This window comes from Ailuropoda melanoleuca, chromosome 14 (genome assembly GCF_002007445.2).
Source record: "Ailuropoda melanoleuca isolate Jingjing chromosome 14, ASM200744v2, whole genome shotgun sequence".
NCBI lineage: Eukaryota > Metazoa > Chordata > Mammalia > Carnivora > Ursidae > Ailuropoda > Ailuropoda melanoleuca.
The window spans coordinates 88,834,568-88,857,347 of record NC_048231.1 but is presented as its reverse complement, the minus strand read 5'-3'; the positions used below and the strand labels follow the sequence as shown (position 1 = coordinate 88,857,347).

At 44.5% G+C, this 22,780-nt stretch overlaps 1 protein-coding gene across 1 annotated transcript in view; it reads right to left on the bottom strand.

Moving 5' to 3' along the window:
- Positions 1 to 461: 461 nt before the first annotated feature.
- The window catches only part of ONECUT2 (one cut homeobox 2), a 48,579-nt gene continuing 26,260 nt past the window's right edge, over positions 462 to 22,780 (bottom strand). Inside the window, exon 4 of the mRNA XM_034642207.1 lies at positions 462 to 2,662. Coding sequence (XP_034498098.1) covers positions 2,376 to 2,662 — 287 coding nt within the window. The 3' untranslated portion in view covers positions 462 to 2,375. The remainder of the gene's footprint in view (positions 2,663 to 22,780) is intronic.

The following is a 22,780-nucleotide window of genomic DNA, read 5'->3' as shown; positions in this document are numbered from 1 at the left end:
ACTCTGAACATAGAAGGAACCAAGTCTAAGGGATGCGAAGAACATTCAAGTGACATTATTCTCTGTACTCCGAGGAGTAGAGAGAACAGTTCAGTATCCCAACATCTTAAACTTGGAGTCCCTGGAACCTTTTGAGAGCTTCCACGTTGGGGCAGAAAGCCATAAAGCAAAATTAAAGGGAAACAATAAAATCAAATCAATGACCCTTTCCTTTTGTTGCTCAGAAACAAAATTGATTACCTTTACACAGATCAATGACGCTATTAGTATTTTAGCCAGACAAGGGGAGATAATGAACTGAAACAAAAGATGTGAGAAATCCTCATCTTTGGTATTGTAGCTGTTGAGGTTTCTGTTGCTCTGTTCCGTGTTCTTTTGAAAAACTGCATAGGCACAAATTAAAGACAATCTTCAACTTTAAGATTACCGTGTGAGTTGTCAAATGAAGCAGTAGCCGCCGAGGCTCTTCCTTATATCTGTTCCTGTCTCAACCCTTTCTTCAAAATCTGCTTCCAAAAAATGTCCCAAGAGGTCTGTTTAAGCACAGTGTGTCTCGCTGTTTTTTTTTTGTTTTTGTTTCTTTTTTTTTCTGGCGTGCTTCCTTCTTGTTGGTGGTGATTTTCACTGATTCATGTATTTATTCATTTTAATGGAACAGTTTTGTTTGTTGCAGAAGTAGGTGCAGAAAAAGTTTCTTTGGTTTCGATTAAGTAATTCATAAAAAAGTCAGTCTCAAGTGTCTGTAAAGAATCATTGCAGCGTTTGGCTTGCTTCGAACACCCCCATGGGGCCCACCTGGGGCCATTCACTGGTAAATATGCACATCATGACCTTTGCAATCTCCCAGAGTTCTGTGGGCGCTCTTCCGCGTGCTGTGGGAAGGTGACAGCCAGGAACCAGAGCTGGAGTGGCAAAGCCACTCCCTGGGTGGCTTGGCTAGCCGGTCCGCTCAGCCCGATGGTGAGCCAAATGCAAGAGCTGAATGCCATTTGGAATTGCAGAGGTTTTCTGATTTCTAAAAGTAATCACAGTATTTTTAGGCTAGAAAATGGCAAGTAATAAATGTCTTTGGTTTGCAGTATTCTGCTTCTTTGGTGTGCTGTGTTTTCTCCAGATTTACTCAGCTGTTTTGCAAGAATGATTCGACAATGGAAGAGATTTGGGACTAGATGACCCTCGTGACTAACACATATGGTGGTTTGAATTACTTCTTTTTTTTTTCTTGCTAGAAAACACTGAAAAAACGTCCCTACCAATGGGATGGATGAGGAAACAACCGAAATCTGAAACAGTGAGAATGAATCATGTGGTAGTTACAATGCACAGTAGGAGGAACCAGGTAACTAATAACCGAGAAGGATACATCAATGATCTAAAAAAATCTAGATCTTTTAAAATGCTGCATTTGCTCCATGTACCGTAACAGTTAAATTGGCCTCCTGAGTGTGCGTCTGCATTATGTACAAACAGAATTTGTAGCAAACTGCAAAATGTGCTTGAAGCCATATTCCCAACGATTCCCCAATGACTTCACAATCAGCGTCTTGAAAATCCAGATGTGGTGAATCCAGAACCTTCCTTACTTCTCTGTTTATCTACGTTGTGCTTGATACGTTGAGCTCAAGAGAACTGATATATTTTTTTTTTGATGGATCCAAGACCACGTGAGATTTCCAGGAGGTAAGGAAAAGAAAATTGTAAACTGGATCAACTTAAAGCTTTCTAAACCATTCAATGGAACGATGCCTGAGTTGGAAAAACAGGTCCTTGGATTTTTTTTTTTAATTTCCATATTTAAAAGTTGTGCTCAGTAATTATCATTCTGCTGTTTTTATGTTATGGCTGTGAACTGTGGTATGATGAGGCTAAGCACTTGGAAAGCAAATGAGGCCATTCTTGTTGCTAGAAGACTCTTTCATGGTAGCATCTTGGGAGCCTAAACTCAGAATCCTTACACAGGCCAAATTCCCACCATGACACATGGGAACTCTCACTGCAAAAGGGCCCGAAGTGGGACTGTTGACATCTGAAGAGATCCCGAGCTTGGCTGACACCACACTGAAATCAACTCGCTCCAGGAAGACCCCCATTTGGGTTTCTGGGATGCTTAGCATGCTCAGAGGACAATGTCCGGTTCAAAAAGATTAATTTTCAGCTTGCACTTGGACTCCATAGCCATTAAAAACAAAACAAAAAAGAACACCTGGCCTATGATTACAGCTAGAATAGAAGTTTCTTTTCAAGAGAATTGTGCTTTCAAATCACCAGTGAAGGGCCCCAGCTAAGAATCCGGTGTCTTTTTCCTTTGTGTTTTCTTTCATGTCGGTTGTCCTCATCTGGAGGTGACCTGTGCCCAACCGAGAGTCCTTCCATCATCACGCTTTGGTACAAGTGCTGGAGGTGGACGAGGAGCCCCCCGTGCTCAGATCGTCCTGCCATTTCTCCAGGCTGCGGCGCCGGGCGTTCATGAAGAAGTTGCTGACGGTCGTAAGCTCCAGGCCCAGCTGCTGGGAAATGGTGATCTGCATCTCTTTGGACGGGCGTTTGTTCTCCTTGAAGATGGCAAAGAGTGTTCGGCGTTGGAGGTCGGTGAACACCAGACGGGATTTCTTCTGGGAATTGTTCCTGTCTTTGTTTGGTTCTTGCTCTTTGCGTTTGCACGCTTGAAGGGAAAGAGAAGAAGGAGCGAGTCAGTACGAGTGTGAGAACCAGCCCCCGAAAAGTTGAGCCATTGAAAACATTGACAGAGTCGTACAAGGGGATGTAAACCGTTAAACTTTATTGTGCGAATTGCCCAGCTGTCAATAAGCAGCCTTCATGGTTCGTCTCCAGGTGATGGAAGGCACCAGTGAGTGTAGAGGGGAGGGAGGGGAGAACGGCAGGGGGCTCTGCACCGTCTGGTTTTCAACCAGTAGCAGCCCCCTGCCTCCCAGCACACCTTTAAAATTCTTCATCTCTGAAATCAGGCACCGTGAAGGGAGTGATGACTCCAGGTCCCCAGCGGGAGCCTGGGCAGACAGTCCCTCTCTTTCATATTCAGCTCCTAGAAGTGTTTACAGCTGAGCTGAAATGACTTTCTGAAGCCAATAAGAACTAGGATGATCGGTAGGGGAAGAAAGGGATAAAGAAAAGGGGGGTAATCAGAAGGGGGAATGAAACATGAGAGACTATGGACTATGAGAAACAAACTGAAGACTTCAGAGGGGAGGGGGTGGGGGAATGGGATAGACTGGTGATGGGTAGTAAGGAGGGCACGTATTGCATGGTGCACTGGGTGTTATACGCAACTAATGAAGCATCAAACTTTACATCGGAATCTGGGGGTGTACTGTATGGTGATTAACATAATATAATAAAATAAAATTAAAAAAAAAAACTTCTACCCATGTGATTCAAAAAATCGTTAACAATGAAATTAGAAGTGACAGAATGATGGTATCATCCCAACCCAAATCCCCTCCTTCCAGACTTTTGAAAAATTAAGGAAAAACAAAACAAGGAGGGAAAGGCTGAAAGAAGTTGGTTTAGCCAACTCCAGTTTGGGTAGTTTGCAGTGAAGCCCATACAAGAGGACCGGGACTGACGGTGGCAGAAGCAGCCCGACCTAAGGAGGATAGTAATGTATGCGTCACTACCTCCGCCTTACCTGACAAGTTCCCAGAAGGCAGGGAGCAGGTCTAATATTCCCCACTGGCTCGTTTGGGAGCCGTGGACATAATGGAATACTTGGGATGCCGAGGTCACGTGATGCCTGGACTCTCTCAGGGGGTCTCTACACTTCATAGACTGACGCGGGTCTCAGAAAAGAGACTCGGAAGGGTGAAATAACATGGCGCATACAAATCAGGATTGCAAACATGAGAACACCTGTTCAAGTCACTGGAAAGAAAGCCCAGCCCACCCAGGGGTGCGGCATCGACGGAGCTAACCCGAGAAAGGCAAGGAGGCAGCAGAGACGCTCCTTCCGGGATCACACCCTACCAGACGTTCTGGGCCCGGGTTGGGAATTCCTTTATACTGCACTGACAGTCCCCCAGCGCGAGCAGCCTGGGCGCTGCCTGGATGTCTTCCCGCACTTCTCAAAGCCCTGGTTTGCCAGTTTCGCGTCCGAGCCCTGGGTGGGGGCTTGGCCTTCTGCAGGGAGCGCCTTGGGCAGGGCAGCCGCTACCATTGGAGTATCGGGGGGATAGCCTTCCAGCTGATGGGTCTTACAATTCAACCTGAAGACCAGCATGCAGAGAGAAGATCTTGTGGACGCTGAACGTCCCCCCACCTAACCGGCCCTCCTCCCCGGTGGGTGCTCTCACCGTAAAGGAGTCACTCCTGAAATACAGGAGAAGTGAGGACACTTCGCTTTGCTAAATGCTTTCTACCTGATTTTTTTCCTTCTTTCTTTTTAAAGATAAAAGTAATCATAGTACCTTTGAAAATTAAATATGCACACACACACACACCCCCCACAATACACCGATGAAAGCAATTTGTTTCCACCTGAAAACCCATTCTCTGGGAGGGTCGGACTTCCTCAGAGAAGGCATACTTCCCGGGCAACGGCAGCTCCGGCAGAAAGGCCGAGATGCCGCACACCTGTTCACTCCTCACAGGCGCGTCCCCCTAAAGGCAGCCTCCTTGCTCATCCCTGCCGGGGTCTTCCATCTCTGTTGGGTTCTGTACGTTTACCACACCCTTATCTTCAGACTTTCTCTTGTCCAATCTCCAGTCTTCCTCAGTTGTGCTTCTCAACCCAGAGAGCTTGTTCAAATGCAGACTCCGGGGCAGGCAGCCTGGGGTGCGGCCTAAGAACCTGCATTTCTCACGAGCTCCCGGGAGATGCAAATGCAGCTGGTCCGCTCACCTCAGCTGGCTCCCAAGCAGGTCCCCGACTTCTAAAATCTCAGAGGAACACCCTGAGGGAAAGGAGAGCTCGGAGCCAGGCAAGCCTGGATTCACAGCCCGGCTGCTTCTCCCACAGGGCCTTGGGACCTCGGCAGATGGCTTCACGCCTCAGAGCCCATGTCCCTCATCCCATGGAAGTGACAATGCTGACCTGCAGAGGTCCAAGAGAGCATGGACAGGTGCTCCCTCCCCAGCTTCCCTCTCACTGCATTTCCCCAGGAATCCTGAGGTAGGTAAGCTGGAAGAATTATTTTTATTTTAAAATGAAAACAAGGGGCGCCTGGGCAGCTCAAAGCGTCTGTCTTTGGCTCAGGTCATGATCTAGGGGGTCCTGGGATTGAGTCCCTGTGAAGTCTCCCTGCTCAGTGGGGCGTCTGCTTCTCCCTCTGCCCCTCCTCCCACTTGTTCTCTTCATCTCTCTCTCTCAAATACATAAATAAAATCTTTTTAAAAAATGAAATAAGTTGATACCTAGACAGGGTAAGCCATTGACCTGAGCTCCCATTCCAAGTCCGCTTCAGACCTAGGCTAAGAATCCAGTCCTTCCCTCTCTCCATCTTTCTCGTCTACAGAAACAGCACCCATGCCATTGGCACATCAGAGGGGATCTGTTTGCAGGGCAGCCTCTGGGGGCTCCCCCACCACCACCCAGAGATTCTGCTTTTCACCCATATGGGGCAGGGTTCTCGAATCTGTGTTTTTACAAACCTCCTTGAGCCCTCCTGAGACGTGGGAACCAGCGTGCCTGCCTACACTTCAGGTCCCAGACTATTGTCCCCACCCCAGCCTCCTGGGACACCCGGTGCCAAGCCTTCATCGGGAGGATTCTGCGTAAACAGTGGTGCATGGCAATCTCCTGATAACAAAATCTGGGCAAATATCCTCTACAAACATTGGCTTGCCTCCTGCCTTGTTTTCTCTTTTGGTCTTCCCGGGGTGGGGGGTGGTGTCCCAGGTGCCTGACCTCAGCCGTGAGTGTGGGAGGGTGTAGAGAGGCACGGGGACCGGAACTAGTTGGTTCTGTGAGGCAGATACAGGCTGCGGTCATCCTGGAAGCACACTTCCCCTTGATACCTGGCCCCACAGGTGCAGGGGCCTCAGCCCGGCAAGGCGCCGGCCCACCTCGCACCACAGCTGCACCCTCATCACTGAGTCATAGAACGCGAGGGCTCTTGTCTGGCCCAGCGAGCTGCGCCGGAGCCGACGCCGAAGGCTGAACCCCATCACAGCTTGCTTCCCATGACATCTCGGGAATGTGGGTAGTGTTGTAGATTCTCATCTTACAGTCGGCGAAGGTTCAGGGACATGCTTACAGTGACATCTGGCACTGGAGCAAGGACATAGACCCAGAGACCCCCTCCCAGTCTCCCTAGTGCCCGGGGAAGCCATGAAGTAAGAGGAAGCCAACACCGGGTCAGCGGGTCAGCTCCTCGGCACCCCCCCTGCTCTGGCCCCGAAGCTTCTCACACTTGGCGGGGGCCGGGGGGGGGGCGGTTCTATCCCGTGAATTCAGGCCCCTGTTGGACAACCTCTCCTGTTTGGGCTGAAACACTACCACTTGTTTTCGGAGAACTCAGCCACGGTTTGCTGCAGAGTTACTGCTGGAAGGTCCTTTGGCCTGGGGCATAACGGCCTCAACTGACAGGAAAGGAAAATGTCTCACAGAAATGAATTCTCCTCCTAAGACTTGAAACGAAAGACTTTGTAGTTTTATTTTTCTTGAACAACTGACTGAGGAAGAGGCTGACATGGATCAGGGCCTGGCAGTTCCCACTGACCTAAGTGCACAGCCCAGCTATGTGACCTGGGTGTGATCGCCGGGCCTCCCAGGGCCTTCTTTTCCCTAGTGCTCATTGGGCCGGACAGGGCCGCCCAGGGCCTTCCCACCTTGGTGATGGATTTGCCTTCATGGGCCTCTCCCTCTGTCTAGTACCATTTCACTGGTTGTCCCAAACCAAAGGCAGATGCTGTCTTTCTCAGTGACACCTGTTCATCTCTCCTCTGGCGGGCAGAGAATTACGGAAATATTGGCTGTTACCTGAAAGCTTAATATACAATTGTGTTAATATACACAATCCGTTGTGTCTGGAAAGTCCCACACTGGGCAGGTGCCTCTTTTTGGGGTACTTATGCCACCTACCTAGTGGAAAGTGGAATCAGGAGCTTCTTTTCCCTCCCAGGCAAGAAGCTTCAGGGTTGTCTGGGACAACCTCGCAAGGATCCTAGGGGGCGCTCATGAGTTATATGCAGGAGGAAGGTGGAAGGGCAGGCACTGAGTGAGTTAGCAGGGCAAGCACGGCCTGGGTGTGCCAACATCGGCCTCCCCTGGCTTCTCCTCTTATCTCTGATCTTTCAGACTGGATTTTAAAACCCCTATCTCTCCAGTTTCTTCTCAGTGTGTTGTTTCTTTTTCATGAGCTTTCAGGCCTGTCCCTGTCCTCCAGGAATCCAGCAGCTCTTCCCACCTCTGCCCCAGCCCTGGCTTTCCCTCCTCCATCCACCTGACTCAGCACCTCCCGCCCCTCCAACTTCCTGTGTAGGCCAGGTTGACCCTGGAGTCCTGCGGAAATGACTTGTCCTTCCAACCCTCCCCCCTGGAAACCACAAACACGGGCCAGAGAGTTCCTTGCAGAGGCTGGTAGGAAGGTGAGCAGCAAAGCATGGCTCCACCAGCAAAGCATGATGCTTGGGGCTGGGCAAGGGGGAGCCAATTCCAAAGGGGAATCCGCAAGAAGCACCAATCTCAGGTGTAGGCAGGGAAAGATTCATCTGTGTGGTTTCCAAGACCCCTGGAAGGCCTGCTGCCCCCACACCCCCAGACTCCCCTCTGCATGTTGGCTCATGCTGAGGGTGCCTGCTTTAGCTTAATCAGATGGGTTGAAGACTTAGCCCCTGCCAGACTGACTGCCCTCCTTCCCCTTGGGAAAAGAGTCATTTTAAATTCTCCACAGCAGCTGTCCTGTCCCTTCATGTGAATGAGGAGAGGCTCCTAGAGCAGGCTTTGAGGGGGCAGCGGAGGCTTACAGGAAGCAGGTGCCCCCAAGGGGGCAGAGCAGCCCCACGGCGGGAACTGAGGCAGACTAATTGCAAAATTGGCCCCAATTCTTCCCTTCCCAATATCTATACCCCCTGCAACGTGACTCTATAGCCCCTCCCAGCACGAGATGGCATTTGCTTGCCTTTGCTGGGGATCTGGGCTGGCCAGATGATTTGCTTTAGCCAAACAAATGTGGCAGAAGTGACAGTGCGCGGTTCTGAGCCCAGGCCTCAAGGAACCATGTGCTTTGTTCATGCTCTTGGAGCACTGCCGGGCGGCCACGTGACAAGCCCAGGCCAGCCTGGGTCAGTGGGCCTCGTGGCCCCGGCAGCTGACTGTAGGCGCATGAGTGAGTCCAGCCAAGACCACCCAAGCGTGGCCCTGGAGCAGCAGAACTGCCCAGCTGACCCACAGACTCCAGAGCAAAAACAAATGGTTATGGCTTTCCACTACTGGTTTTGAGGTTCTGTGTTATGTAGCATTGTTGTGGTGATGGATATAGAAGCCAAGGAAAACCTTTGCCTTCCTGCTCAGGGAAAGTCAAATGTCCGATAAAAAGTCTCCGCTTGACACCGAGACCTGGTTATCAGCTGCATGACCTTGAGCCTCAGTTCCCTCATCTACCTCATCTGTAAAATGGGGATACTAACGCCCACCACTCCGGACATCAAGAGGCCAGCTGTGGGGCACCCGGGTGGCTTGGTCAGTTAAGCATCTGCCTTCGGCTCAGGTCATGATCCTGGGGTCCTGGGATCAAGCCCCGAGTGGGGCTCCCTGCTCAGTAGAGAGTCTGCTTTTCCCTCTGCTCCCCCCCAGCTTGTGCTCTCTCTCTCTTTCGCTCTGCTCTCTCTCTAATAAATAAATAAAATTTTTAAAAAAGGAGGCCAGCTGTACCCCTTGGCACATAGTAGGTGCTTAGTAAATGTAAATATTCTTTTTCCCTTCATAGAAAAAGAAGGAAAAAGGTGATAAGAAGCTAAGGTTACGGGTGCCTGGGTAGTGCAGTCAGTAAGTGTCCAACTCTTGATTTTGACTCAGATCATGATCTCAGGGTTCTGAGATCAAGCCCCACGTGGGGCTCTGTGTTCAGTGCAGAGAGTCTGCTGAAGACTCTCTCTCCCTCTGCCCCTCCCCTCCCCATGGGCTCTCTTTCAAAAATAAATAAATCTTTAAAAAATAAGAAGAATTCACAATTTGAAATGGTTTTCCAAGGCTTACTCAGTGGCAGATGACCTGCCCAGAGGGCTAATGGCAAATAAAAGGTTAAGGAGATTTGTTTTCATTGTGAAGTTGTCTCATAGCCAATTACCAGCCTAGCAGAAAAGGTAAGACCGGTGATGTGTTTGCGTATGTATGTGTCAGAGATCCTAATAGGCTTGGGATCACTCGTGTTTCCTAACATCACTAATTTATGTCCAAATACATTCAACATATGATGGGTATTGTTAGCCCCTAATAAATAATGCAGAAAGGCCATATTCTCCTTGCATTCAGTAAATACTTTCCCTGAATAGTTCAATGTGATCTTGCCAGGGTGCAGGGTGGGGGTGGGAGAGGAAGTCATTGGAGGTGTGCACTTGCCAGCGGTCATTTGACCTCCAAGTATACGGGTTTGGAAAATATGCTAAGGAGAATCAGTGCCAGCTCTCAGTTGGAGAGCCTCAAGCTGCCCGCTTACAAGGGCTTGTGCAGGGTGGGAGAGTGACTCTGTCTAGCAAGGAAGGCACACACACAGCAGGCTGGAGCTGTGCTGGAAAGATCAGCTGGGTTGTACTGGAAAAACCAATTACAAAAGTAAGTTCATGTTTTTAGCTCCACCCTTGTTGCAAGAAACCTATGGGTTTTTCTTTTTAAGTTTTCATTTGAATTCCAGTTAGTTAACATACAGTATACTATTAGTTTCCGGTGTACAGTATAGTGATTCAGCACTTCCATACGTCACCCCGTGCTCATCACGACCAGAGCTCTCCTGCATCCCCTTCACCTCTTTAACCCCCACCCACCTCCCCTCTGGTGACCATCTCTGTAGTTAAGAGTCTGTTTCTTGGTTTGCTTCTCTCTCTCTCTTTTTTTGTCCCTTTGCTCTTTTGTTTCTTAAATTCCACGTATGAGTGAAATCAGATGCATGAAAAGACGCTCCACATCACTGACCATCAGGGAAATGCAAATCAAAACCACAGCGAGAGCTCGCCTCACACCTGTCAGGATGGCCAAAATCAACAGCACAAGCAACAATGAGTGTTGGCGAGGATGTGGAGAAAGGGGGACCCTCTTACGCTGCTGGTGGGAATGCAAACTGGTGCAGCCACTCTGGAGAACAGTATGGAGGTTCCTCAAAAAGTTGAAAATAGAACTACCCTACGAGCTACCAATTGCACTACTAGCTATTTCCCCAGAGGCTACAAAAATACTCATTCAAAAGGATACACGCAGCCCAATGTTTATAATAGCAGCATTATCTGCAACCATGTGGGAACAGCCCAAGTGTCCACTGACTGATAAATGGATCAAGAAGATGTGGTATATCTATACAATGGAATACTACTCAGCCATAAAAAAGAATGAAATTTTGCCATTTGTAATGACATGGCTGGTGTTAGAGTATTATGCTAAGTGAAATAAATCAGTCAGAGAAACCTATGGAGTGCAGGTAAGAAGAAGGAAATAAACTCCCTTTACTTTCGTGCTCTGAAGAAGTGGCCCTTTGGTGCTGACAGGAGAGCAAGCCCAAGGAAAAGGTGACGGTGTCCAGGAGGGTCCCCTGCCTTTGGAACTAATCTGCATATCCAAGAGCTTTGAAAACAGTAACAGGATCCCCTGCATTCAAATAGGGAAGCAGCATATAGGGGGGTTACATACTCTGAGAATACATATTGAATGTTCCGAAAGCCATCAGTGCTGGTAAGTCTCAGCAATGCAGGCTTCTCGGGCAGCAAAGGACTAGGTGCTGGCACATGGCTACAGGGACAGGGAGAGGAGGGTCTGACACACAAGACTGAGGGCTCCAGCTCTAAGCTTTGGTCCCTGAGGGCCAGGGGTGGCAGGGGCCCTGATTCCCTACCTGTGAGGTGGGAGGGCTTGATGGAGGGGAAGGCGCTGCAAGGGACACCATCTTTTCAAATCGTTTAACTATCTTGTGCTGTCTAAAACTTGGAAACTATAAATAGGTTGCAGTTAAATGCTTTGCAGTTTTCCCTGCCTCCCTCTGATTCCTGACCTTGGTCCATATTACTATAGAGCTAGTACAGTGAACTTGGCCCCTGAGAGCTAAACTCTAACTTCACTCTGGTTTCTGCAAACGTCCCTGGCCTGAATCAGACGGGAAACTTAATGGCTCTGTCTCCAGGTAGGGAGCTGGCTTTCCTCATGGATCGGATGCCAATCTACTCAGGCAGTGGGGCCAGTGACATCCAGACCCACATCCATTTGAGAGGCCAAGAGGAGACACAGGGAGGAAGCACCACGCAAATGGACTTGGAGTCATTCTTGGTTGTTGGGTTTTATCCTTCCTTCTTTCCCTTTGAACTGTGAGTACAGACAAAACCCTGGCAAGAAAATCCGCTAAACCATTTGGCAAATTTTCCTGGACAGCCCAGGCACTCCAGGTTGAAGGACGACGCGGCAGGGAGAGAGCTGCTGCCTGGCTTCGTAGAGCAACTATGAGCTGGGGATGGGGAAGTAGGTGGGAAGGGGAGAGAGAGAAAGGAGAGAGGAGGGAGAAGAATCGAGGGAGCATGGGGGCCGTGCATACGTGAGCGCGCACAGACACCCCTCATTCAGGAGACGCTGGAAGGGGTCATGTCCAAAGTGCAGAGATGTCAGCAGCCCCAGGAGGCTTGGAATCGCCCCTGTGTGCCTGAGCCACACCTCCGACTTCACTTCTGACGTGGGGCAAATTTCTGCCCATCTGGGTATCCTGCAGTACCCTCTTCTCATCTGGAACTGTGGATGATAAATGATAAATCTCTGCTTCTCTATAGCCTGCTCCTGCCTTTGCTTGGGTTTGGGGAGGGTGATAATGACAAATGTTAGAGCAACTCCCCAATGTCCATTTATTGTCAAATGAAAGGCAGCCTGCAAGCCACCGTGCTCAGTTCCCGCGCCTCAAAGACACTCTCTGAAGAAAACAGGTTTTATTTCCTGTCTTTATTTCTACCTTCAATACAAAAGCACTGAAGGGGACTCAGGACATGGGGGTCCTTGGATGCCTGACAACTTTTGTAGGTAGAGGAAGAGCCAGAAAAAGGCCCAGGTGGCCCCAGAAGGTGAATCTTCCAAAGGAGGGCACCAGCCCTCAGCACCTCCTGCAGCCCGGCGCTCGTGCCGCTGCCCCTCCCCAGCAGGCTCCCCCCACCAATAGCTCGACGGTGCACACCCAGTCCGGACGGGCCTTCAGCCTCTGCTCCCCTTTCAGCAGAAGCTCTGAGTGCAGAAGGGACAAGTTTCTAACAGCAGATGTTCCAGGACAGCTGGTAAAACCACCAAGTCCCAGAACGGCAGGACTTCAGACCGTGTGGACCCATCCTTTATCCTGGACAGAGGAGTTTGAGGCTCTTAGAGGTGCCATGAGTAGCCCAAGACTGACCACAGCTGGTCCGTGCAGAGCCCTGAGAACCCAGATCTCTCACTTCTACTCCAGCAGGATTTTATTTCCCAGCTGGCTATTAGAGTAAGTCTTTTTGGGCCACTCAGCCTTTGAAATGACAATTTCTGGTTATTAATTCTGCCTATGACAAAGGCTGGCAAGGAAAGATCTTTCATTCTGGGGCCCAGCTGCATTCCTGCAAGCTATCTAGCAAGTCGTGAGTTGCTAAAACAAATACTTAATTCTGGATAGAAACGTCTGGCTTAAAATGGCTAAGGGAACCAGTGTAGCCGCTCCAAGCTTCCCACTAAAATCACCTCAAAACCTAGAGTAGGAGATAAAACCCCCCAGACTGAAAGCCAGGACTGCAGTCAACCTGTATGAGGCCATCTCTGAGGAATTTTCACCTCAACACAAGGCCAATGGAACTAGGTTGAAAAATAAGATCTGAATTGAAAAAAAAATAATAATACCTGCTTCCTCTAGCTGTTCAGAAATTCAAATTAAGCAGCCAGCACTTGTCTTGGTATCTTCTGAAGCAGCCAGAGTGCTTTCCACTCCCTTCACCTACTAACTGAGAACTGCAACTCTCAGAAAACAATTAGGAAAAAAAAATTGGGGGTGGAGGATGGAAGAGAAACACCAGCAGCGGTAGGTCAGAGCGTGGAAGGCTGAGTTTCCGACGAGTGCTCTAGGCGAACACAGGAGAAGAGGAGGTGTGCAGGATGTGGGGATGTGGGGACTGGGGTACAGGGTACAGGGACGGATGCACATACGCCATTTGACCGGCTCGTCAGGACCAGAGCTGAATCCACGTCCGGCCGGCAGGGTCCAATGAAAAGAAAGCTGGTCAGATGTTAGCAGCTGGGTTAGGTGTACCAGGGGGCGATTTAGGTCAGGTCTCAGAGTGTGAGTGCACGGACCCCCAGAAAGGAAGTCGTCAGGAAAACACACACCATTTCTGTTAACCACATTGGGCCTGACCGGGTTTTTCTCCTTTGAGAATGAATCAGAGGAAATTCTTCTGAAAATATCTTACAGAAACTTAAAGAATATTTTAGAGAATCATGTGGTATTTCAATATGATGCCAAAGGAGATGGTTTCTATGAAACAGAAACAGAAAATGATGAAGAAAACAGAACTCTGTAAGTAACAGTATGTAATAAAAAACAGTAAGACGCGATGAGAAAGATAAAAACTTGCAGGAGGATGAGAAACACACCGCATTGGAGGAAACCCAGAGCAACACGGACAGTGCAGTTGTGATGCTAGCATTTCTGTCGTTCGGGTGGCCTTGCCTATACGGAGTTATTCTCAGGCACATACTGACTCAGAAAAGTGTGTCTGCAGACTCTTTATGAAAAGAAAAATCACTGAAGACCACTCTAGCTTCTTGGGTATACAATCAGAATTAAAAGCTCAAGAATGTTATATTGTCCTAAAAAAGGAACTGGCCAACGGCCCTATGTGGCTCTGAATACCCCTGAACTCACCCCACACATCCAAAGGAATATCATTACATTAACGGACATTGCCTCTTTGGAAAGGCTACAGCAATGACTCTGCAGGCAAATAGAATGGTCGATGCCTCCTTTTGTAACAGGATCTCAGTAATGTTTACAAACAAATAATTTCATTATTAATGTTTTTCACCATTATGTGAAGTACGTGGTTTAAAACAAAATTCCTCTGGAGAAGTAGCTCCCTCTTTCAGAGTGAAACACCAGATTCATAAGTCGAAGTTAAAAATGATTTCATATATGTCAAACAGATGAAAAAGAAAACAACTATGTCAACAACAAGAAAAAAAACCTAGAAGGAAATGCTTCAAAGTGTTCAGGTGAGGCCTGAGAGCACCACTACTATCCAATATTGTGCTGAGAAAGTGGTCAGTGCAATGAAAGTAAGAAAAAACAAATAAGTGAATATTTAGACAGGAATGATACTAGTTGGTACAATGACAAAAGTCTACATAATTTGAGTGCTCATTATTTGATAGGGCATTATTTGATAGGTATTAACTCATTTAATTTTTACAATCAACCTGTGAGGTAGTTTGCAATTAATGATACTGAGTCACGGAAGATTAAGCAAATTACTTAAGGTTACAGAGTGAGTAATGGAGCTGGGATGCAAAGTCAGGTGGTCTGATTCCAGACTCCTTGTACCTAACAGCTACCCTATGCTGCCTCTCCAGGCAGAAACAGAATGCTAATTATAAGTTAGTATGATTTTTTTTAAACCTAGAATACCCAAGAGCTTCAATACTGAAATTGCTAGAACCAGTAAGATAATTCAGGAAGGTGTTCAGTTACAAGATTAACATATAAAAACAAATATTGATTATTTATACATAGAAAATCCAAGATAATAAACAGATAAACTATTAGAATTAATATGAGAATTTATCAAGGTTCCTAGACTCAGTATCAGCAGACAAAAATCCTCTATAGCACAACAAACAGAAAATAAAAAGTTACCACTTGTAATAGGATCAAAACATCAAGTATATAGAAATAAATCTAACAATAGGTATGCAATATTTTGACAGAGAAAACTATAAACTTTGTTGGAGAAATTTAAAAATATCTAAATAAAGGGATTGGAATACTCAGTATTATAAAGAATTTAATTATCTCCATGTTGATCTATAGATCCAATCAAATCTCTGATGAGAGTCCCAGCAAATTTCTCTCCATTCCTCCTTTTCTCCTTTCTTGCCTTTCAGCTTTGGGGATTTCACAAGCTGATTCTAAAATCTTTATGAGAATGCAAAAAATCAAAGAATAGTCAAGCTATTCTTGATAAAAAGAAAAAGATAGGAAGACTTGCTGTATCAACCAGCAAGACCTTTAATAAGACTATCATGATGTAGTACTGGGATAAGGACAAATAACTAGACCACTAGAACAGGAGACAAAACCCACAAACAGATCCACACACATATGGACACTTGATTTAATGACACTTGATTTAATGACAAATGCCATTTAATGAGAGTGGCAATGCAGAACATGAAGAAAGTGTGTTCTTTCCAGTAATGGAGCTGGGGTAACTGGATAGGCATCGGGGCAGGGCTTAAGTCTTAACCCCTACCTTCATGTTGTACACAAAAAATAAGTTCCGCATGGATCACAGACCTTCATGTTCATGGCAAAACAATAAAGCTTATAGGAGGTAATATGGGGCCCTATCTTCATAATCATGAGAAAGATTTCTTAAGACTCAAAAAGTACTAACCCAAAGGAAAAAGATATACAAATTAGAGCATATTAAAATTAAGAACTTTGCATATCAAAAGACATGAATAAGAGAGTAAAAGAACAAAGAGAGAGAGGGAGAATAAAAGGAGAGCCATGGATATTTGCAACACATAAGATAGGCAAAGGGCCCAAATCCAGAATACATAAAATCTCTTGGAAAGCAATAAGAAAATGTCAGCCATCTCAATATGAAAACAGGCAAAGACTTGAACAGGCCCTCATGGAAGAAGAAATCCAAATTCCCAGTAATTATGCAAAGAATTATTAGTAATCCAGAAATTACAAATTAAAAACAACATTACACATCCAACAAAATGGCTTAAATGTAAAAGTTTCTCAATACTAAGTGCTGGCAAAGCTATGGGAACTCTTATGCTGTTGGTGGGAGCGTAAATTGGTACAGCTATTTGGCAGTATCTCATAAGATTGAATATATGCATGCCCTATGACCCGGAAATTCTGCCTCCTACATAGACTGTCTTGTTATAGATGCTATCATGTACTAGCACACTCCCTTGGCTGTCACCATTGTAGTGCATGCCAGCCCAACTCCCAATTGCCAGCACCGTTATCTCTTAGCCTAATGGCTTTCTCTGGTTTCTAGACCCTGCTCTGTCCATATGCAGGTCATGCCAGAAGGGCTGGGGAATCAATACCCCCCTCCCAGGAGGTTCTGATGAGTGCTGCCAGATAAATGCCCCAACACCCTTGTTTTCCAGGTGCAAGAACCTTGAGGCATGTTTTCTATGAATACACAGAGAGTTACTCGGTAGGATTAAGCACCAGTTGCCCGCTGTGGGAATGTGCTTGATAAAACAATGCTTACTGTGTTTCTTCCCTTCTTGGTCTTACTTCCCCTCTCCTCTACCAGTGCTTTCTGGGATCACCTTTCAGATAAATGACCTGTCCTAGAATCCTTGGTTCAGTCTACTTCTGGAGAAACCCAAATGAAGAAAACCCTACAGAAATATATGCCATGTACATTAGGATGTATGTCTGAGAATGGTCAGAGCAGCTGTTGGTAATAAAACTAGAAACAATCCGAGTGCCCATCAACAGAAGAATGGATAAATTAAGGCATATTTATTTAATGGAATACTATACAGCTATGAAAAAGAAAGAGCGACCACTACATGCAGCAACATGTAACAACATGAAGAGAGGGTTGAAAAAAAGAAGCTGGACACAAAGAAATACACACTGAGTGAATTTATTTCTATGAAGTTTAAAAACCTGGCAAAACTAGTCATTAGGGATACATACTTGAGTGTTAAGAACTATAAGACAAAGCCAAGAAATTATTATAATAAAAGGCAGGTTATTACTTAAATTTTATGATTGAGGGATGGGTTTTTGACAAGGAAGGGGAATATGGAGAACTTCTGGAGAGCTGGCAATATTCAATTTGCTTTACAATAATTCACTAAGCAATCCATTTATGGTTCATGCACTCCTTGTATACATGTTTTCTTTTATAATAATACATTTTAAAAAGCTATAGCTTTTCTGTACACCAGAAATAACCTATTAGAAAGTGCAACAAAAAAGAAGCTCACAATAATACAAGTATCTAGGAATAACTATTAGCAAAAAAAAAAAAAAAAAAAAGGGAAAGACCAAAGCCAAAACTTTTCTTTTCTTGATGAAAATATAAACAAAAATTTGGATAAGTGAACCCTATGCCTTATATATAATCGAAAAGGTCAAAATAATATAAAAATTCAAGCTGATTCTATAATTCCTATGGAAGAATGAAAGTGCAAGAAAGGCTAAGAAAATGCAGAAACAGGGGCGCCTGGGTGGCACAGCGGTTAAGCGTCTGCCTTCGGCTCAGGGCGTGATCCCGGCGTTATGGGATCGAGCCCCACATCAGGCTCCTCTGCTATGAGCCTGCTTCTTCCTCTCCCACTCCCCCTGCTTGTGTTCCCTCTCTCGCTGGCTGTCTCTATTTCTGTCGAATAAATAAAAAATAAAATCTTTAAAAAAAAAGAAAATGCAGAAACAAAAGATGAAGAGGTAACACATGCTTTACCAGGCCTCAAGACATTATAAAGCAAAAATCATTTAAATAGTGTGATGTTGACATGGGAATTAATAGATCAATAGGACAGAATGGAATTCAGAAACAGACCCAAGTAAATGAATGAATTTAATACACGATAAAGAGAATACTGAATTTCAAAGCCTAAGAAATGGACAAATTGTTCAAAAACTAGTGATGGATTAAGTGGTTATCCGTTCAAGGAAAAAAAAATAGGTACCAACATCATATCATTTACAAAAAGAAATTCCTGACAAACAAATGAGTAGATTAAAGCTAACAGTGTACTTAATGGTAAGAAAAAGCTTTCCCACTAAGATCAGGTATGAGGGAGGAGACAAGGCAAGTGGGCCCCTCTCACCACTCCTTTTCAACATTATACTGGAAGTCCTTGCTAATGCAATAAAACAAGAAAAGGAAGTAAAAGGTATACAGATTGTGAAGGAAGACATAAAACTCTGTGTACAGGTAACATGTTTGTCTATGCAGAAAATCCAAAAGAATCAAAACAAGAAAAACAAAAAACAAACACAAAAAACAAAAATTCCTGGAACTAATAGCAAATAGAACAAGGCTGCGGATGCAGATTAATATACAAAAGTCAATTGCTTTCCCATATACCAATAATGAGTAAGTGAGATTTGAAATTAAGAACACCATTTATATTAGCATCCAAAAAAGTTGAAATACTTAGGTATAAATCTAATATATATAATATATATTACAGGTATAAATTTAATATATTTAATATATATAATATATGTGTGTATATGTATCTTGTGTATATATACAAGATACATATACACAAATAATATACAAGATATATATATATATACACAAGATATAGATATATAGATACACACACACACACACAAGATCTATGAGAAAAAGCACAAACTCTGATGAATAAAATCTAAGAACTAAATAAATGGACAGGTATTTCATGTTCATGGATAGGAGGACTCAATCCTGTCTAGAGGTCAGTTCTTCCCGACTTGATCTATAGATTCAGTGCAATCCCAATCAATCCCAGCAACTTATTTTATGCATATTGGCAAACTGATTCTAAGGTTTATGCGGAGTGGCAAAAGACGCAGAATAACCAACACCATTTTGAAGGAGAACAAAGTTGGAGGGCGGACACTACATGACTGAAGACTTACTATAAAGCTACAGTAGTCTAGACAGTGTGGTGTTGGTGAAAGAATGACAGACAAATCAGTGGAACAGAACAGAGGGCCCAGAAATGGACCCCTATAATTATAGTCAATTGATGCAAATGGAGCAAAGATAGTCTCTTCAGCAAATGGGCTGGAAAATCTGGAAATCCACATGCAAAAAAAAAAAAAAAAGAAGGCAGACATAGACCTAACACACTGCACAAAAACTGACTCAAAATGGATCCAAGACCTAGATGTAAAACACAAAGCTATAAAACTAGAAGGTAACGAAGGAGAAAACCTAGATGACCTTGACTGTGGTGATATTGTTTTAGAGACAACACCAAAGAAACAATCTATGAAAGAAATAATAAGCAGGACTTCATGAAAATTAAAAATTTCTGCTCTGCAAAAGGTAATATTAAGAGAATTAGAAGACAAGCCACAAATTGAAAGAAAATATTTGCTAAAGACACATCTCATAAAGAACTGTTACCCAAAGTATACAAAACTCTTAAAACTCCACAAAAACAAAAACAACCCTCAAAGATAAGAAAAGCAACATCCCAATTATAAAAAATGGGCGAATGACCTAAAGATACCTCACCAAAGAAGACACAGTTGGCAAATGGCAAATAAGCATTTGAAAAGATGCCCCATATGTCAGCAGGGAAATATGCAAATTGGAACAATAATCTGATACCACTACACACCCATCAGAATAACCAAAATTCTAATGTCAGTCCAGAGCACCAACATCAAATGCTGGCAAGAATGTGGAGTAACAGCAACTCTCATACATTGTTGGTAGGAATGCAAAATAGTAGTTACTTTGGAAGACACTTTGGCAGTTTCTCACAATACTAAACATACTCTTACCATATGATCCAGAAATTGCGCTCCTAGGTGTTTACCCAAAAGAGTTGACAACCACATCCACACAAACACTTGCACACAGATGTTTAGGGCGGTTTTATTCATAACTGCCCAAACTCAGAAACAGCCAAGATGTCCTTCAGCAGGTGAATGGATAAATAAACTTGTGGTACATCCAGACAGTGGAATATTTATTATTCAGCACTAAGAAGAAATGAACTATCAAGCCATGAAAAGACATGGAGGACCCTAAAATGCTTAATACCAAGTGACAGAAGCCAATCTGAAAAGGGTCCATACTGTATGATTCCAACTATCTGACATTCTGGAAAAGGCAAAACTATGGAGACAGTATAAAGATCAGTGACTGCCTGGGGAGGGGAGGGGCAGAGATAAATAGGCATCGCACAGAGGATTTTTAGAGCAGTGAAAATACACTGTATGACAGTAATGGATACATGTCATTATACATTTGTCCAAACCCATAGAATGTACAGCCCCAAGAGTGAATACGAAGGTAAACTATGAGCTTGGGTGATTATGATATGTCTATTCAGGTTCATTCTAGTTAAAAAAAAAAAGTGTACTATTCTGGTGGGGGATGTTGATGGTGGGGGAGGCTGTGCCTGTGTGGGGCAGGGGGTATATGGGAAATCCCTGTAGCTTCCTCTTCATTACGTTGTAAACCTAAAACTCTTGTAGAAAAAATAAAGTCTTAAAAAAAATAAAGAGCCCAATGTTTAAAAATTACCCAAGAAGCAAAACGCATGAAGTAAAACAACACAAAAAGATTAATTTGATGGCATGAAAATTAAAAGAAACCTTATTAAACTTCAAAACAAAAAAAAAGTGTGGGAGAAAATGTTTGCAGTATATTAAACAAAGGAGTATTAGCATTCAGAATCAAAGAAGTACAAAAAAAGAAAAAAGAAAAACAAATCAGAAAAAAAATGGACAAAGGATATGAACAGAACATTTTCAGCAAAGGAAATACATAGAACCAGTAGATCTGTGAAAATAATCAGGCTCACTAGAAAGAAATCATGAAAATGTAAATGTTTAACACAAAATGCCATTTTTTACCCATCAACTATGCAAAAAAAAAAAAAAGAAGAAGATGGAGGATATATTAACTGTTTGCAAGTGTGGGGGAAATAGGTGCTTTCCCACACTGCTGAGTTTAGTCATCTCTATCAGAATTCAAACATGTGCTTCTCCACAACCCAGCAGCCACTTCTCAGTGTCTTCTCCAGGGAGTACTCGCTCACATACCCAGGGAGGCGTGCACAAGGCTGTTCATGCCACACTGCCCAGCAAATGCAGCAAATAGGAAAACTCCATAAATAGTCCAACTGTCCATCTGTACGGGAATAGCTAATGAAACGAAACCAGCCATGCCATGGGATACAACGCAGCAGATCTGGGTTGGGGGAATCTCAGTGTTATATAGAAACTAGGTGGTCTGACCACTGAATGAAAGCGGGGCGCTTCAGAATGATGTGTGCTGTGCCATGGGACTCGAGCTGAAGCAGAACAATGTGCAAACCCCTGAGATAAACATTTCCATGAGTAGCAACCTTGGTAAATAAATGCACTGGAACCACCTGGATTGGCAGACACCATTGCCACTCTAAGAGTGTCACTACTGGGAAGTGATAGAGGGACTTGGAAGGGCCCCTGGGTGGCTCAGTCAGCTGAGCGTCTGACTCTTGGTTTCGACTCAGGTCATGATCTTAAGGTTGTGAGACTGAGTCCCGAGTTGGGCTCCATGCTCAGCCCAGTGTCTGCTTGAGGTTCTCTCTCTCCTTCTCCCTCTGCCACTGCCCCTGCTTGAGCTTTCTCTCTCTCAAATAGACAAATTAATTAAACAACAACAGAAAAAGAGCATGGAGTCCACTTGTGGTTCCCTCTCTCTCTCTCTGCTACTTCCCCTGATCGTGCATGCGTATGTTCTCTCTCTCTAAAATATATAAATTAATTTTTAAAAAAGAGATTGGGATTACAGGAGGTGGGCAAGGGAGACTTCATTGTGACCATTAAGGTTTTGAGTTTTTACATGGAGAATGCTTTAATGCATTACCTAAGTAACTAAAAAATAAATTTAATAAAAGCAAAGTATTAATATGGTTGCCTTTGAGTGGCGGAACATTTTTGTTTTTCTATTTTTTCTGTTTTCTAATTTTTAATATTAAGCAAGCATTACAATATAAACGACCACCTATTTTTAAAAAACTGTGCTAAAATACATATAACAAAATTTAGCACCTTGACCACTTTTAAGTGTTCAGTTCATTAATAGTGTCCAATATATTCACATTATTGGGCAAGAAATTGCCAAAACTTTTTCATCTTGTAAGATGGGAAACTCTATCTATTAAATAGCCACCTCCCATTCCTCCTCTCCCCAGCCCCTGGCAACCACCCTTTCTCTTACTGTTTTTATGAATTTGACGACTCTAGATACCTCATATAAATGAAATCACACAGCATCTGTCTTTTTGTGACTGCCTTATTTCACTTAGTATAATGTCCTCAAGGTTCATCCATGTTGGCGCATGCGTCAGAATTTCCCTCCTTTTTAAGGCCATTTATGTATATACCTCATCTCGTTTATCTAGTCATCTGTGGTTTTTTTTAAGATTTTATTTATTTATTTGAGAGATGGGTCACAGGCAGGGGGGAGGGGCAGAGGGAGAAGCAGGCTCCCCACTGGGCTGGGAGCCCGATGCAGGACTCGATCCCAGGACCCTGGGATCATGACCTGAGGCCGAAGGCAGACACTTAACTCACTGAGCACCCAGGTGCCTTATCTATTCATCTGTGATGGACATTTGGTTGTATCCACCTTTTGACTACTGTGAATAATGCTGTTATGAACATGGGGGTACAAATATCCCTTAGAGACCCTGCTTCAACTCCTT